The 16,387-nt window shown below is 35.7% G+C and overlaps 1 protein-coding gene across 1 annotated transcript in view; it reads left to right on the top strand.

Moving 5' to 3' along the window:
* LOC120525725 (EH domain-containing protein 3) overlaps nucleotides 1-7,841 on the top strand; it is a 77,117-nt gene extending 69,276 nt beyond the window's left edge. Inside the window, exon 6 of the mRNA XM_039748272.1 lies at nucleotides 4,796-7,841. Within this exon, the coding sequence (XP_039604206.1) occupies nucleotides 4,796-5,323 (528 nt within the window). The 3' untranslated portion in view covers nucleotides 5,324-7,841. The remainder of the gene's footprint in view (nucleotides 1-4,795) is intronic.
* The last annotated feature ends 8,546 nt before the right edge of the window (nucleotides 7,842-16,387 follow it).

A 16,387-nucleotide genomic window follows, 5' to 3' on the forward strand; every position in this document is an offset into this window, starting at 1 on the left:
CTATGGCAATTGATAACCTTACCCGCATTGAAGATTTTTTTTTACTCCAGATGAATTGGTTACTTACTACAATGATACCCTTCATAGTCTTTTGGACACATTTGTACCTCTAAAAACCTGGACTGCTTTCTTTACATACTCTGCTCCCTGGTTCAATCCTGAGCTTCGACAGCTCAAAACGAATGGCCGTTGCTTAAAACATCTATATATATTAAAAAAAAAAAAACAACTGGACTCACTGTGCACATAGAAATGTATCATGAGCACATTTGTCTGTACGAAGATGCGCTATCTGCAGCTAAAACTCCTTATTACTCTAAACAAATCATGTCTATGTAATAAAAGCTTTGTTTAACACTATTAACAGAATTCTGGCACCTCCTGATTTAATTCCATCTCATATGTGTATCATTGCTACATGTTATGCATTAATGACCTTTTTAAAACCAAAATTGATAATATTCATCAACAACTACCATCATTAATATGTTTATCATGCAATTCTTCTCTAAATATTTCAACTGAGCTTCCTTTTACTTATCTATCAACTTTTGATTTGCCCACTGAAGTGGAAATTTATTCTCTTATTCATAAATCTAGATCTGCCACTTGTAAACTGGATCCTATGCCTACTTGAATGGCAGAATCCTGCTGGCCTTCACTTTCTTCACTCATAACTGATATCATTCAGTCCTCTCTGAGATCTGGTTTTGTTCCTTTATCCCTCAAATCAGCTGTAATAATTTCAATTTTAAAGAAACCTGGTGCTGACCTCGATAACTACAATAATTATCGTCCTATATCAAATCTGCCATTCATTTCCAAAATTCTTCAAAAAGACTGTCAAAGGGCTCAGTGATACCCTGGTCCAGAGCTGTTAGGAGATCCCCCAGGATACCATCCTTCGTCTCATTAGGAGCATGTCCCGACATTGTCAGGCATGCATACAAGCACATGGGGGCCATACAAACTTCTGAGTACAATTTTGAGTTGCTGCAATTAAATTTTGGCAAAACAGACTAGCCACTTTGACTTTTGGGTGTCTTTGAATTCAGCCCTCTGTAGGTTGATAATTTGCATTTCCATCAAACGATGTGGCATCCTTTCATTCTTAACACATTACCCAGTCCATATCAGTATAGATATTCAGCATGATTGTTTTTCCCATTGGGATGTGATGTGTTTTGAAAGTGTTCCTTTAATTTTTTTGAGCAGTTACTTTCTACCTGAGTAACTGCTCTCTTAACTAAATAAACAAAACCTCATCTTGTCTATACTGTACTATATCTGACATGAAAAATCAGAAGGAAAGGAAACAAAATTTGATTTGTACTTAATGGAACAAGAAATTAAACGAATCATACAAACCACAGTCTTGCTTCTTTTTTTATTTATGTACTGTCAATAATTTTTTTATTCCATGGCACAAAATTACTTTACATTTTGAAGGTTTCTGTATCTTAAAGTTTTCATTTTATGCAGTATATGTAGTAGAAGTTCATTATTCCTTAACTCCAAATAACAGAATAGTTAAAAACAATTTTGTATAGTAACCATCACATATATACCAATAGCTGTTAGTAACTTCTTAGGGATATTTAATAAAATTTTAAAAATGTACTTAAAAGTCATACTTCTAAAAAGTCAAGTCAAGTTGGGGAGCATGCACTGGTACAGTGCGTTGCCGCACCCACTACACAACGAAAAACAACTCAGGATCCCGGTTTGCATCCTAGGGGGAAACACTAGGTCCAGTCCCACCCTCTGGAAATGACCCTCTATCTGGCGCATTCAGGTGTTATGTGGGTGACCCCTTGGCCTGGTCCAGCCACTCGGGTTCCCAAAAATGAGGATCACCCTTGGGGGAAATGCCCCCCTCAGTGCCAGGATGCGGTCGATGGTAGACTGTTCCGGTTGCTGGTAGGTGAGGAAGTGATCACGGATCCTATTGAGGACGACCCTAGCAAGGACCTTACCCGGCACCGAGAGCAGTGTTATTCCCCTGTAGTTGCTGCAATCTAGACAATCGCCCTTCCCTTTCCAGATAGGGATGACAAGTCCCGTTTTCCAGTCAGTTGGGATGATGCATGTCTCCCAAATGGAAGCAAAGATTGCTTGCAATGCCAGGAGGACAGCCTTACCACCAGCCTGGAGAAGTTCACCCCGGATGCCATAGATTCCTGCAGCCTTTCCCCACCTCAGCTGGTTCACCACCTGTGCAATCTCAGTGAGATTGGGTGGTTCACAGCTAATTGGAGGATCGGCCTCAAGAACTGTGGACCCAGAGATATCCAACGTCCTAGCCGGAGGATCACCTTTGAACAACTGCTCAAAGTAGCCAGCCTAGCAGGTCACAACTGCAGTGTCATCCGTAAGGAGTGTTCTATCAGCATTAAAAAGCAATAACATATTTTGTAAAAGTTTCCATGAAAATGTAAATGGCACCTTACTTATAATCTAGAAGGATGCACAGTGGTTAACATTGCTGTTTAACATTATAGGCAAATTATTCAAATCTTCTAGTGCAGGTCCATTGTGTGGTGTTTGTAAATTCTAATTGATTCTGAGTTTGGTTTCTCCAGGCGCTGTACATCAGAAAGAAGTGCACGTTATTTGAACTGGCTATTCCATGTTAGCTGCTTTGGGGTATTGGCAAAAGTAATTTTGTAATTTTTATAATAACAGTGTCTGTTGATATGCATTTTTGTTAGATCTTTAATCCCAATATCAAGGACTCTCATTTTCTGCTAGAGCACTAGAGACAACATATTATCAATTTTAATGCACCAGAAGCAAAACTTTGTGATGTTTTTTTTCTTTCTTATAAAATTAAACCACCCTTGGACACAATCACACTATATTTACAGGTCACAGAACCTGGTTAGGTCATGTTGTGGAGCATGCTCTGGTGCAGCTCATTGCCATACCCATCACATGACGAAACAGCTCAGGATCCTGGTTGTCAACCCACTAGGCAGATATATGGTCCAGTCCCACCCTCCAGAAATGACCATCTGTCTGCCACAGTCAGGTGTTACATGGGCGTCCCCTTGGCCTGGATCAGCCACCTGGGTCCTCAACAACGAGGATCCTGCAAGCCGGATCACCCTCGGGGGAATTGCACCACATGGCCATAGTGTTGTAACTGACACCCCTCACAATGTAGGTAATGTGCCTCATTCGGGACTCCGTGAGCAACCACTCTTTTGACACAATGTCAAACCAGCAGTACCCAAGGATTCTCCAAAGAGACACAGCACAGAAGGAGTCCAGTCTTCATCTCAGGTCACTGAATAGCATCTGTGTTCTCGCAACCAAATAGCAAGACTGGAAGCACTAGGACTCCAGACTTGGACCTTCTTCATTTTGCATAGATATCGGGAGCACTATACACCTTTTTCCAGTGACCTCGTGACCCCCACCCCTGCTCCCCCAGTTTGTCTACTGACATCATAGGAAGAGTCACCAGAAACATGAACGTTGCTGCCGAGATAAGTAAACCTCTCGACAAGATCGACACTTTCTCCATAGACAGACACACTGCTGATGGCTGTGCACATGAGGTCATTAAAGGCCTTGCCTCTTTTTATTTTATGCAGAAGTGAGGCTTTCTTCACCAAATGGAAAAGAGCAAAGGAATGAATGTACTTTATTACTATTAATATTGCCTTACACATTTTTGTATAAGTTTGGATATATAGTATAAATTACTGATTTGTAGTGCAAGAGTTTAATTGTAAAATATATTCATTATACTTCCATCAGAAATTTTTCAATAAATATTTTTAATAGAATGTTTTAATGTGTAGGTTTTTCATTTCTGAGGAAAAGGTTTGTAGTCAAACTTTGCTAAATGTTGTATACTTCAAATGATTATTATGAGTATTTTGTCGGTTCTTATGTCATTCATTTTGGATAAATGGCTTTCTAAAATGTATACATGATTTTTTTAATGTATTTCTTGCTGCATCTTGTTAAAATGCCCATTTTCCATCACTGTGCTATTTTAAGCTCTGTAAGCAGTCCTACAGTGAAGCGCATTGTGACCTAATCAAATGTATCAAATATCCAGAAGAATCCCTTATGTGGAGCAGACTAGTCCTGGACATTCCAAATAAATAACCTTCTACTGTATTTTTGTAACTGTGTGGTCCCATGGTGTGCATAATTTATAATTTAATATTTTAAATAAATAATAAAAATGGAAACAGTATTCTTTATTGCATGTTTTCTCAAACAGTCCAGTCCCAAGGCAATGTGGTGGTTCATTTGTTAACGTTTCTGCATTCCAAAGAGGTGCTTGTTAGGTTAGTTGGCAGCTCGACACTGTCCCCATGTATAGTAAGTGAGTGTGGCTTAGTGCATTAGTAGTTGATTCTGACATTGAACCAAATGCAAATGAGTGTGGTTTAATTAATATGCCCTGTGAAGGGCTGTTGATGTATCCAGGATTAGTTTCTGCATTGCCCTGGATAGGCCACTCTTCCAGCATCTGTTAACTGAATGCGCTGGCTCCAGTTTAACAGCCGAATAGCAGCCTTTCAAACATACAAGTCTCAAGACAATGTGTATTTAGTAGACTCCCATGGATTGTCAAAATGAATTTGGAAAATTAAAGCAATAACTTGTTTTAATATGCTACTTGAAAAAAAATCAGGGAATAAGCTGAAAGGCTCATTTTGTAGCAGTGAACATTTTCTCTTAAAGCGGTTATTGCAGAGAAACTGCAATAGTTTTCATTTTGTAATTTTTTGCCTAGTCCTTATTTCTAATATTTCTCTGTGTTTTCTTCTAGGAAATGCTGCAGGCTCATGATCTGAACAAGTTCCAGCCTCTAAAGACTAAACTTCTTGACACAGTAGATGACATGCTTGCTCATGACATAGCCCATCTTATGGTACTAGTACGACAGGAAGAGACTCAGAAGCCTAACCAAGTTGTGAAGGGTGGAGCCTTTGAGGGAACAATGAATGGTCCATTTGGTCATGGTTATGGTGAGGGGGCAGGTGAAGGCATCGATGAAGTTGAGTGGGTTGTTTCCAGAGACAAACCCATGTATGATGAAATTTTTTACACCTTGTCTCCTGTCAATGGAAAAGTCACTGGTGCAAATGCCAAAAAAGAAATGATCAAGTCCAAGCTGCCCAATACTGTTTTGGGTAAAATTTGGAAGTTAGCAGATATAGATAAAGACGGTATGTTAGATGATGAAGAGTTTGCTTTAGCTAATCATCTTATTAAAGTAAAATTGGAGGGTCATGAGCTTCCTAGTGATCTGCCTTCCCATCTTATACCACCCTCTAAGAGAAAAATGGCAGAGTAAAGAAAAGATTAGAGGATCAAATTTCAAGGTTAGCAAACTTCTTCATGAAGATTTCATCACATATTGAAACAAATCTATTGTTGATCATTCAAGTACTTGGCACTATGTAGCACGATTTTTTTTAATACAGTATTAAAGAAAAAATTGTGTTTCCTGACAAACTCAGTTAAAATAATGTATTTTATTTTATATCTGATCAGTAGTAGATTTTATTTGGGGACGCAGGGAGTATTCAAAATATTTTCAGTTTTGATTGTTTCGTATACAGCCTTGATAAGCCTTCCAGTGATTATACTTTGACAAAATACCTGGCTTGCTTTCAACAAAGTGCAGAGGAGTTTCATTAGCTGTATTTATGATATCTGCAGGAACATAAGTCTTAAAAGTTCAATTCATGAACAACTTATTGCTCATATTAATATATGTTAATATATAATTTGTATATGTATATGCTCATATTAAGCATATTGTGCTAGGAATTAGAATGTCAATATCATTTAACATTAACTTTAGATATACATACATTTTTTTAATACTCCCGACTGGCATAACAAATATGAAATGAATGTAATATTGTTAGTATTACATTAAATAAATACAATTACTATAGTTTGTCACTCAAAATAAAAACTTAGAAACACCCTACATACTTTACTTCTTCATGACACAGTGTTGACCCAAAAAACATTTTTTTAAATGTATTGTTTTCTCTTCACCAATGATGATAAGGTTGAAAAATCTGGGAAGGATGTATGTGCTTTTAAGTGGGTCAGTCAATAGATTTTTAAGTTCTTCCCTCAAATTCTCAGATTTTCTTTTATAATATACCAAATAGGCATAATACATTTTGTAAGATAACCAATCTTTTGAAAATTTAGTTTGTTTCTTTAATTATTAAATGATTGAAATATGTCTGCAGCAATTACAGTACAACTATTGAAATATGTTAAGTTACTGTGTTAGTCTGCAAGAAGAAACGTTTGTAAGGGAAGTAGTAAGGCATTATATTTCCTTTTGAAGTTTTCACCTAATTCTTTTTATGCATAGCAAGGAAAAGATCCAAAGATATAAACTTTATTTTGTACAAGTCCTGTTCATTATTATTGTTATAGTAAATGTGATACATTTATTGATGCTCTGATTTATTCTCTTGCATCCAAAAAACAATTCCAGTCATGATATAAGAGAAGTCATCTAAAAGCAGTTTCTGTATTGTGTGCATACAAAATACAGCCTTTCTGTTGCATTGTATACTATTTAAGATTGTATTTTACAAGTAAAACAAATTTGGTATTCCACTTTATATATTGCATTTGGCATATAAAGCTGAAATTGAAAGCAGAAAATTGAGAAATGCTGCAGTTTAAAATCAAAAGATATCATTTTTTGTTAGTATTGCTAGTTTTGCAACTTGATCACTAAAGGAGCTAATAATATGTGTAGCATCCTTTTAGATTATATTAAAGAATATACTCTATCAAAAAAAAAAAGAAATATGAATTAAAATTACTTTGTCAAAAAATTGTTTTTGAAATTAACTGCATATTGTATTATTCTAACCCTATACTAAAAGTACATAATTCAAGCAGTAAAATTTGTATTTCAGTCATAATTCTTATTTAAAACTAATTTATTTTGCACACAGCAATTTCCTTGCACTTTCATGTTTATAGAAATTTCAGTTACTGACACTGGAAATTGAAATCTGTATGTGTGCTCAGAATCTAAAACTTTACAAGAATGCAAATCTGCAATAGAGGCTTCAGTACCAGAAAAACCACAGAGTCTGTTTAATATTGTACATTTCCATGTCTTGTTCATTTAAGCATGTGTTAGTGTTGTACATAACATTTTAAAATCTGTATGCTTTTTTGTGTATGTGCATTATGTAATCTGTACAACGTTTGTTTCATGTATCTCATTTTGTTCAAATATATATTTAAAACACACCTCCAGGGGACTAATTTAAATAAACTAATCTGTTATCAACGTCTATCTTCTTAGATTGTAAAATGTGAGATGTTATATATTGTAATTATTCATAAATCCTATCATTAACAAAATGGTATACATTGTGATTGCTTGCCATGAACAATTATATAATTTCTTCTTTTAGTTGTTTATTATTTATTTTCTTAGATGCTTTCTTTTTAAAACTGAATTATGTACTAGTATATAATTTATTTTACGTTTATTGCCCTGACAGTGCATGATTTAATCATTTCCTTAGAGGCTTTCTTTTTAAAACTGAATGATTTACTAGTATGCAATTTATTTTACATTTATTGCCTTGACAGTGTGTGATTGATGAGTGTACTATTCCTTAGTAAAGTATCTTCACACTTTGAAGATACTGAATTGGCACCAAAATATTTCCTAAAATTTTAATAGAATCCAAGATAGAACTTGACTGAACCACTCATATTTGTTCGCCTTTTTTCATTGCTTCTGTTGTGTACTTGGGCTTATGATTTTGAGGAAATGCAAATAAGGCAGTATACAGACTCAAACAGATTTTCTTTTAGAATGTTTTTGTGTCTGTTGTTCAGTCCATTCAAGCAAGTACTCCGTCTTTTTTTGACGAAAACCGTCTTCACAGTATAAAAAAAATAGTGTCAACAAAGTACTATATGGTAGGTATAGTTTTTGATTAAAAACCTGTGTTATTTTTTCATACAGAGAACAGCATCAGTTTTTGTTTCATTAAGTCATATTCTTGTTAAATGCTTTCTAAACCTAATCCTTTTCAAACATGCCTATTCTACCTTTAAAGATTGGTCATAGAGACTATTTTGTGGATCTCTGCAGGTATTTTGCCATTGTGATTGTGGAAATTAGTAAATGGATTAGATTAATACTGTGCTGGCATATGTTGAAAATAAATAAAAATAAATTCATATAATTGATCTGAAATTGTTTTTAGAGTAGTTATACTGATGACACTTACTGTAAGTTTAGGTACTGCAAAAAAATGCATCTACTCATTTACTGTTAGTAATAACACCTTAACAATCACTTCTTTTGGTCTTTGTAACACTTATGAAGCATCAGTAAAGTGTTTATTCATCACTGCATTGTGACCTAATAATAGAACAAGTCTGAGGTGGTTTAACAAAGTCACATTTCTCTTGATATTATATTTAGTGTAAGATAGGTTATCCATCTCTATGCAGTGTGGCATATTAATATGATGGTTAAATTACTTGTTAATATGAAGGATTTACCTATGTTTTATAAGTGTTGTGATGACCGAAAGACGCTATTGTTCAAGTCTTATTATATTATGGAAGGTATTTTCTGCAAAAAAGAAAATTAAAATCATAAAATGAAAATGCAGTCTCTTCTTGTTAATTTCATTTTCAAATTCTACACACAAGAATGCTGCAAAAATTAAAAATAAACTTTAAGAACATCTATCATCCAACCCACTATATCCTAACTACAGGGTCGGGATGGGGACAACTACTGGAGCCAATCCCAGGCGCATGGCAGGAAACAAACCATGGGCAGTGCGCCAGCCCACCACAGGGCACACACACACCCGGCCCACGCTAGGGACAATTTTAGAATCGCCAGTACACCCAACCTGCATGTCTATGGACTGTGGGAGGAAACCCAAGCAGACATGGGGAGAACATGCAAACTCCACGCAGGGAGGACCCGGGAAGCGAACCCAGGTCTCCTAGCTGCAAGGCAGCAGCACTACCACTGTGCCGCCCAACTTTAAGAACAGCATTTGGTATCTCATTTTCAACTTGAACAACAGTGAAGCTCCAAAAAAAAAAAAGTAAGACGCAAATAAGCACTGGCACCACCTGCTGCTCATTGAATTTTCATTTTCCACATTGTGTTTTAATTTTCATGTTGTCATCATGCAAATAGCGTGGGTCAATGAGCTAAATATTTTAATGCTTTTGTATTTTTGGAAAAATTGCTTTAAGTATGTGTGATAGTTTGTGTTATTGGGCAAAGTACAGTACAAAAATGGACTGATTTTTTTGTCCCTAGAAAAGTGTGCAAGGAGCGTGAACTATAATGTATTTAACTCATCTGAAGTATAATTTATTCAGGAAGGATGAACAATACAGGAAGGTGTGTGGTATTTTACTGGCGAATGTAAAATAAAACTTCTTGGAAAATCCTAGTAAATAACCTTCTAACAATAAAGGAAAATGTTTTCATTACAGAGCCCAGATATCAGTTTTCTACTAAATGGCCCAGGTAATAGGTACATTTTGGCACCTTTACATGAACACATAGATGCCAGTTATGATACATGATAGACAGGCACAATTCATGATTCGTATTACTTGAAAGCCTGATTTTCATCAATTCACTGAACGTTGCAATTCAAATTTTACATTTACATAGAGCTGGAGCATGAGCATACTCTGGCACAATTTCTTATGTACCTTATGTGCACTGTTATATAAATACATATATAATTATTTAATAAAGCTGTAAATCTCATAATTATTTTTGTAATAGAATTTTGTTTTCCACCCCCATTCCCCTTTGCTCTGTGTTTGAGTAATATAAATGGCTTGGTATTGGGAGAATGGGTACAGCACAGGAATTCAAATCTAGTACTTAGAATGTCGTTTTTTATGGAAGAACAGCCACACAAGTTAAAAAACAGGAATTTCTTATCAATTCCCAGTACAAAATGTATTTTTCTACTGAGCTAAATTTGGTGGTGTTCTTTTTTTCAAAAGCAGTTTAAGCATGATTTATTAATGCCAGTCAGACTTCTGACCAATGGGAACAAGGAGTGGGAGACATCAAGGATATGAGCATTTCTTAAATAATGTATCTACAAATACACAATGCAATGTCAAGGCTCCTTCCTATTATCTTGGGCGCAGAAACACTCCCTTGTTTGTTCCAGTTTAGAAGGAAGTTAAAAAATGCATCACTTTTGCATTTAACAAGATAAATGGGAGAACCTAAGTAAACTTGGAGGAAGACCATTACTTTTAATCCACAAAAGTTAATTGCTTATATTGTTTTCAAAATCTGGACCATTTTAAACCAAGCCTAAAGTTGGATTGTGATTTAAAGCGTTCTTCACATAAACTGAGTGATCTACTGAGTTGAATAAACATATACATTTTAAACAATCGGAAACATTGAGAAGAAAAAAGGCAAGGTGACATTGCAAAAGCTAATGCTTATTTTCAAACATGTATTTTATGTATTCCTCCTTAGAAAAATAGACACTTAGGCAGTTTCTAGGAGAAACTGCAGTATAACAGCATACAACACTCAAAAAAAAATATATATATATATATATATATATTTTTTTTTTTACTAAATCTAACTTATAATGTCATGAACATCTCTAGAACTTCTGCTCAAATGTCTTTACTTATCGATGGCATCACATGGTTTCATATAACTGAGGGGCCTTTTTCATAGAAGTCATATTTACATGAAATAGTAATTAAAGCACAGCTGTAAGTAATAACAGTAGTTAAGGTTCCATTTATGCTACACTGAAATTGAACAGAAGCTTCGTTAATGTCATTAGTGACACCTGTGCTTGCCAAACTATTTCATGTCAAAATGGCTGCTGTGAAAAGGGCCCATTCCAATGTGGCTTATAAATGCCAGTAATCTGGTAGAGATAAAAGTATTGTCTTTGCTGCAGCAGCCTTAATTTTCACAATGGCTTTGGTAGAGAAGTTGTTTAGACTTGTTCAGAAATCTTGTGACCCTTTCAAATGTCATCTCAAGAAGAACCCACACTTTAACAAATGTGCCTGAGACAGCAATACAGGATCACCCAAGTTTTAATTTAAGGGCAGGTCAGCAATTTGTAAGACTATCAAAGCTCACACCTAAGAACCAACAAATCTGTCCGTCTGACTCTTCCAAGTAGTGACTAGGCAGGTCCTCCTGATCCTGAATCTATGCCTGGTCCCTCAACATCTGGAGATGAAGGTACCATGGCTAGGATGTGTTAAAGAAGCTATGCCTCATGGACCATTTACATTACCATTTCCATTTACAACGGCACAGTGTTTTACATGTAGTCTTATAGTTTTCAAGTATGATATCTTGGCCTCTCAGTTTTTTTCATGTACATTGTAAAAGCCTTGTGTCCTCTGTAGAAATAGTTGCTGCCTTGCACACAGTGCTGCTGTCATATAATTCCTTCATACACTATAATGAAAAAATGGGTGGAAAAAGTATTTTCAGATATTTTCATTCAACTTCCTGAATGCTATAGCAATTTAAATAAATATTCAATTTTATTCTAAACACCAGAAACTATTAGAAATCCTGGATGATCTGAATCCTTGACTACTATTCAAGTCCCAGGAAGTTTAAACCACATTTGCCTAGAGGTATTACTTTCAAGTCATTTAAAACTTGTGAAGTTTTCATGTTATCTAAGTCCTTTTTTAGCGCATCAGATCACTGGAAGGAGGAAATTGAAGCTAAAAGTATGCATGCCCTTGGCTTTTGTATACATAGTTGGTTGAATCCCTTCCATAATGAAATCCCTTAAGTGTATTGTTGTTAAGCTCACTTTCACTCATGATTCTTTAAAATAAATGCAGACATTTTATGACTATCAGAAATGTACATTGAACACAATACATAATATGCAAACATTACTGGTGAAAGCTTATGCAATCTATACCAAGAAGTGTATAAATGCTGGGTATGTATATGTACAGCATGGTTTTAAGTGCAAATTGTAACTTTCCTGTGTCTGTTGCATTCTGAAATGAATAAAGGCACAGGCAAATAATTCTAAGTTTAATTTGACTAGAAGATGTCTCATAATAGGCCCATCATTTATGATAACGCAGTCATTTCATGGCAGAAGAACATCCACCATGGATGCAGTGAAGAAACAGAAAATGGGAATAACTTACTAACTACTTGTTAAAACAGTGACTGCAGAAAATTAAAAGGCAATATAAAAAAAAATGTGAACCACCTCAGGCACATTTCAAACAAGAGTATGTGACTTTAAATTAGTTCGCATTTAGTCCTATGTTTAAAATGAGATTAATGGAATAATCAAATACTGGAAGGTAGAACATTTAAAATTTTGGTTGCTCAGAAACTAAAAGCACAGCCATTTCTGAGTTTACAGATATGAATTGGGATTCTGAAAACGGCTCTACGCTTCACTAGAAAGCAGTGAAGTGATTTGACACTGGAGTTTTACAGTCATGATCATAGCCTGAGTGCTGAATACACACTAAAGTGACCTCTTGAAGCCCATCCATTTTTGTTGGAATAACATCTTTCCAACTTCACCATCTTATAGTTTCTACAGAGTATACCTATGATTCCAAATACATAATTCTCCTTTAAAAATCCATCCATTTTCTAACCCGCTGAATCCGAATACAGGGTCACGGGGGTCTGCTGGAGCCAATCCCAGCCAACACAGGGCACAAGGCAGGAACCAATCCAGGGCAGGGTGCCAACCCACCGCAGGACACACACAAACACACCCCCACACCAAGCACACACTAGGGCCAATTTAGAATCGCCAATCCACCTAACCTGCATGTCTTTGGAATGTGGGAGGAAACCGGAGTGCCCGGAGGAAACCCACGCAGACACGGGGAGAACATGCAAACTCCACGCAGGGAGGACCTGGGAAGCGAACCCGGGTCTCCCAACTGCGAGGCAGCAGCGCTACCACTGCGCCACCGTGCTGCCCTCCTTTAAAAATAAAACTAGTAATTGTCTTTTATGTTAAGTTTGCATTGCAATCATAGATGTATGTGGGCAAATAATAGTAAACACTAATAATCCAGGCACATGTTAAATAGACATTAGTACAGCATTATTTCCAGGCAGATGCTAAATCAAATTGAATGGTTAATCCCTAGTTATTGGTACAGGTTAATTCCAAAATAGAATTTCCATTTTAAACTCCTCATTAGGATCCAAATTTAAGAGGAAATACTGTAACTCAGTACAATTCATTTGTTTAATGGAGTGAAATTAGCCGATAGTGGCGTTGCCTGCTGTCCTTAGAGAACTGTACTGAATCATGCTGCTGTAGCAGGAAGTTTTTGAATGAACCATGAATTGTGGCTTTACTGTTTAAGAGTTAATTTAATAAACTTAGTCTAGTAATTGTCATGCCTAACTAATGTTATGATAAAAATATTTAAGTATATACTATTATGCAGATTAAGATTAATGAAGAGACATAAATGTGAATGAATGGAAAAATGTTAATTTATCTTAATCTGTTAATTAGCAAAAAAACAATTACATTCATTGCTCCTTTAGCAACCTGAAAATTCTCTGTCCAAATGCAAGTAACAAAACCACAGAAGAAACTGGTGTAGTTTTCAAAGTGAAGACTCATTAACCCAAAGCCTTTTTAATGAGTGACATCTCTTGCTTAAAATTGTAGTGCACTTGTCAAAGTGTGTCATCCGTAATGGAAAGCAGCCTGCACTTTGGTGTTAATATCACACCAAAGTGAAAATGTATGCCATATCTAAAATACAGTGTGTGAAAGATTTATTATAAAATTAAATGCCAATAGTTTAGCCTTGTATGATATTATTCCAACAATAAAAATGATGAATACAATATTTTTGGTATGTGGCATAAAATGTTTAATTTTAGGATTGTCTTTTAGTATTTTGGTATTTTGAAAATATTTTAAAAGGTCTAGTTGCAAATGTCATTGCAAATATACTTTTTAAAATCTAAAATCTCAGATAAATATATGAGCTGCATTTCCTTTAACTTTTTATTATAACCATTTTCTTAATCAAAAAAAAAAGTGCTGATTGTCAGGGAACTGTTAATGTGAATTTGAATTTTAATTTGCCAGATTATTCTCAATAAAATAAAATCCATAGAATATGGATAGGCAGGCGTCCATTTGAATAAGAAATGGCAGTTCTCATCTGTAGGTATTCTATATGTATAATAACTAACATTTCTTTCATGGTTAAATTGGCCAAATTCTAGAGGTGGTGAGTATTTTTATTAGTCAATCAGTCTGTCATTATCCAACCGCTATATCCTAACACTGAGTCACAGGGGTCTGCCAGAGCCAGTCCCAGCCAACAAAGGGCGCAAGGCAGGAACAAACCCCGGACAGGGTGCCAGCCCACCACAGGACACACACATACACACACCAAGCACACACTAGGGACAATTTAGGATCACCAATGCACCTAACCTGGATGTCTTTGGACTGTGGGAGGAAACCCACACAGACACGGGGGGAGCATGCAAACTGCACGCAGGGAGGACCCAGGAAGCGAACCCGGGTCTCCTTACTGCAAGGCAGCAGCACTACCACCATACATACATACCTCTAATACTTGCTGCTAATTGTCATTGGCATGTGTAAAAAGAAACTGAGATACCAGTTTCATATTTAAAAATATAGTATGGATTTCTTTTCTATTGGTTTTTTCAGTCTACTCTACCTATGTGCTTCAAACTAACACCAACACCTGGTTGATGGAAGGGGTCACTCTAAAAAGCAACCTGTTTTTTCTGACCCACTCTACCAGTGTAATAAATGTTTTTTGAATACTGCTTAATGCTACTTGACTACTTGCTGAGGAATGCACAATGACAGACGATCCATCAACACAGTATTGAGTGGAAGTATTACAACTGCAATGCTTTCCTGTCTCTCTTCTCAAGGCAACCAAGAAGGCTCCACTCAGACCACTGATCCATGTATCAGGCAACAGTGACACTAAGTATCTGAAGGAAAAGGCCCACCGTGCCAGTTAGAGAGTGAAGAAGATCCAGAACACAACTTATTAGGATGTTTACTTCATCTTCTTTAAAGAACGAAAAAAGCAGTGTTAGTTAAGATGTTTAAATTGAAGAACCCCTAATACATCTTCAAAGCATCAGTAGTCAGGTAAAACTTGTACGAGACAGACAGGCAGCTCCAACCTCATGGAAAATTTGTAAACGGGCTAATTATATCATTTCTTTAAATAGGAAGCCATGGAGCTTTTAAAAATGGGATACTTTTGATAAGAGTGTATAACCCCGAAGTTACTATGGATTTTATGTTAATTATATCTACAAATCTCTGAAGGACTGGCACCTAATGTTACCTGGGTAGACTCTAGCAGCCTGAACTATATTTACAATTTTGACAAATAGCATTGAGTAACAATGCACCTACACTTCTATCATCAGTCCCTTTTATTTTGTATAATTATTTTGGTGATAATACAAATCTAAATATTATACATTGTAATATATTATTATAAGCCATTTTATGTTTTGTTTATTCACATAATTTTTTACATAAATAGTTTTGAATATGGTAATGTTTTAAGGTACTTCATACCTGTATTTCACTTGAAATTGTAAAAGAAATGCAATAAAATTAAAGAATTCTCTTTAATGAAAAAGTGAACATTTTAATGAAAAGCAAATCTTTTTGTCTTACTGCATATATCAAAGAGAATGGGGTTGAATGAGAGACAGGCCTTTAAAGATTGTTTTCATTATATGGAGAATATACAGTGGGATGCAAAAGTTTGGGCAACCTTGTTAATAGTCATTATTTTCCTGTATAAATCGTTGGTTGTTACGATAAAAAATGTCAGTTAAATATATCATATAGGAGACACACACAGTGATATTTGAGAAATGAAATGAAGTTTATTGGATTTACAGAAAGTGTGCAATAATTGTTCAAACAAAATCAGGCAGGTGCATAAATTTGGGCACCGTTGTCATTTTATTGATTCCAAAACTTTTAGAACTAATTATTGGAACTCAAATTGGCTTGGTAAGCTCAGTGACCTCTGACCTACATACACAGGTGGATCCTATAATGAGAAAGTGTATTTAAAGGGGTCAAGTTTCCCTCCTCCTTTAATTTTCTATGAAGAGTAGCAACATGGGGGTCACAAAACAACTCTCAAATGACCTGAAGACAAAAATTGTTCACCATCATGGTTTAAGGGAAGGATACAGAAAGCTGTCCCAGAGATTTAAGATGTCTGCTTCCACAGTTAGGAACATATTGAGGAAATGGAAGACCACAGGCTCAGTTCAAGTTAAGGCTCGAAGTGGCAGACC

This window comes from Polypterus senegalus, chromosome 3, assembly GCF_016835505.1.
Source record: "Polypterus senegalus isolate Bchr_013 chromosome 3, ASM1683550v1, whole genome shotgun sequence".
NCBI classification, from domain to species: domain Eukaryota; kingdom Metazoa; phylum Chordata; class Cladistia; order Polypteriformes; family Polypteridae; genus Polypterus; species Polypterus senegalus.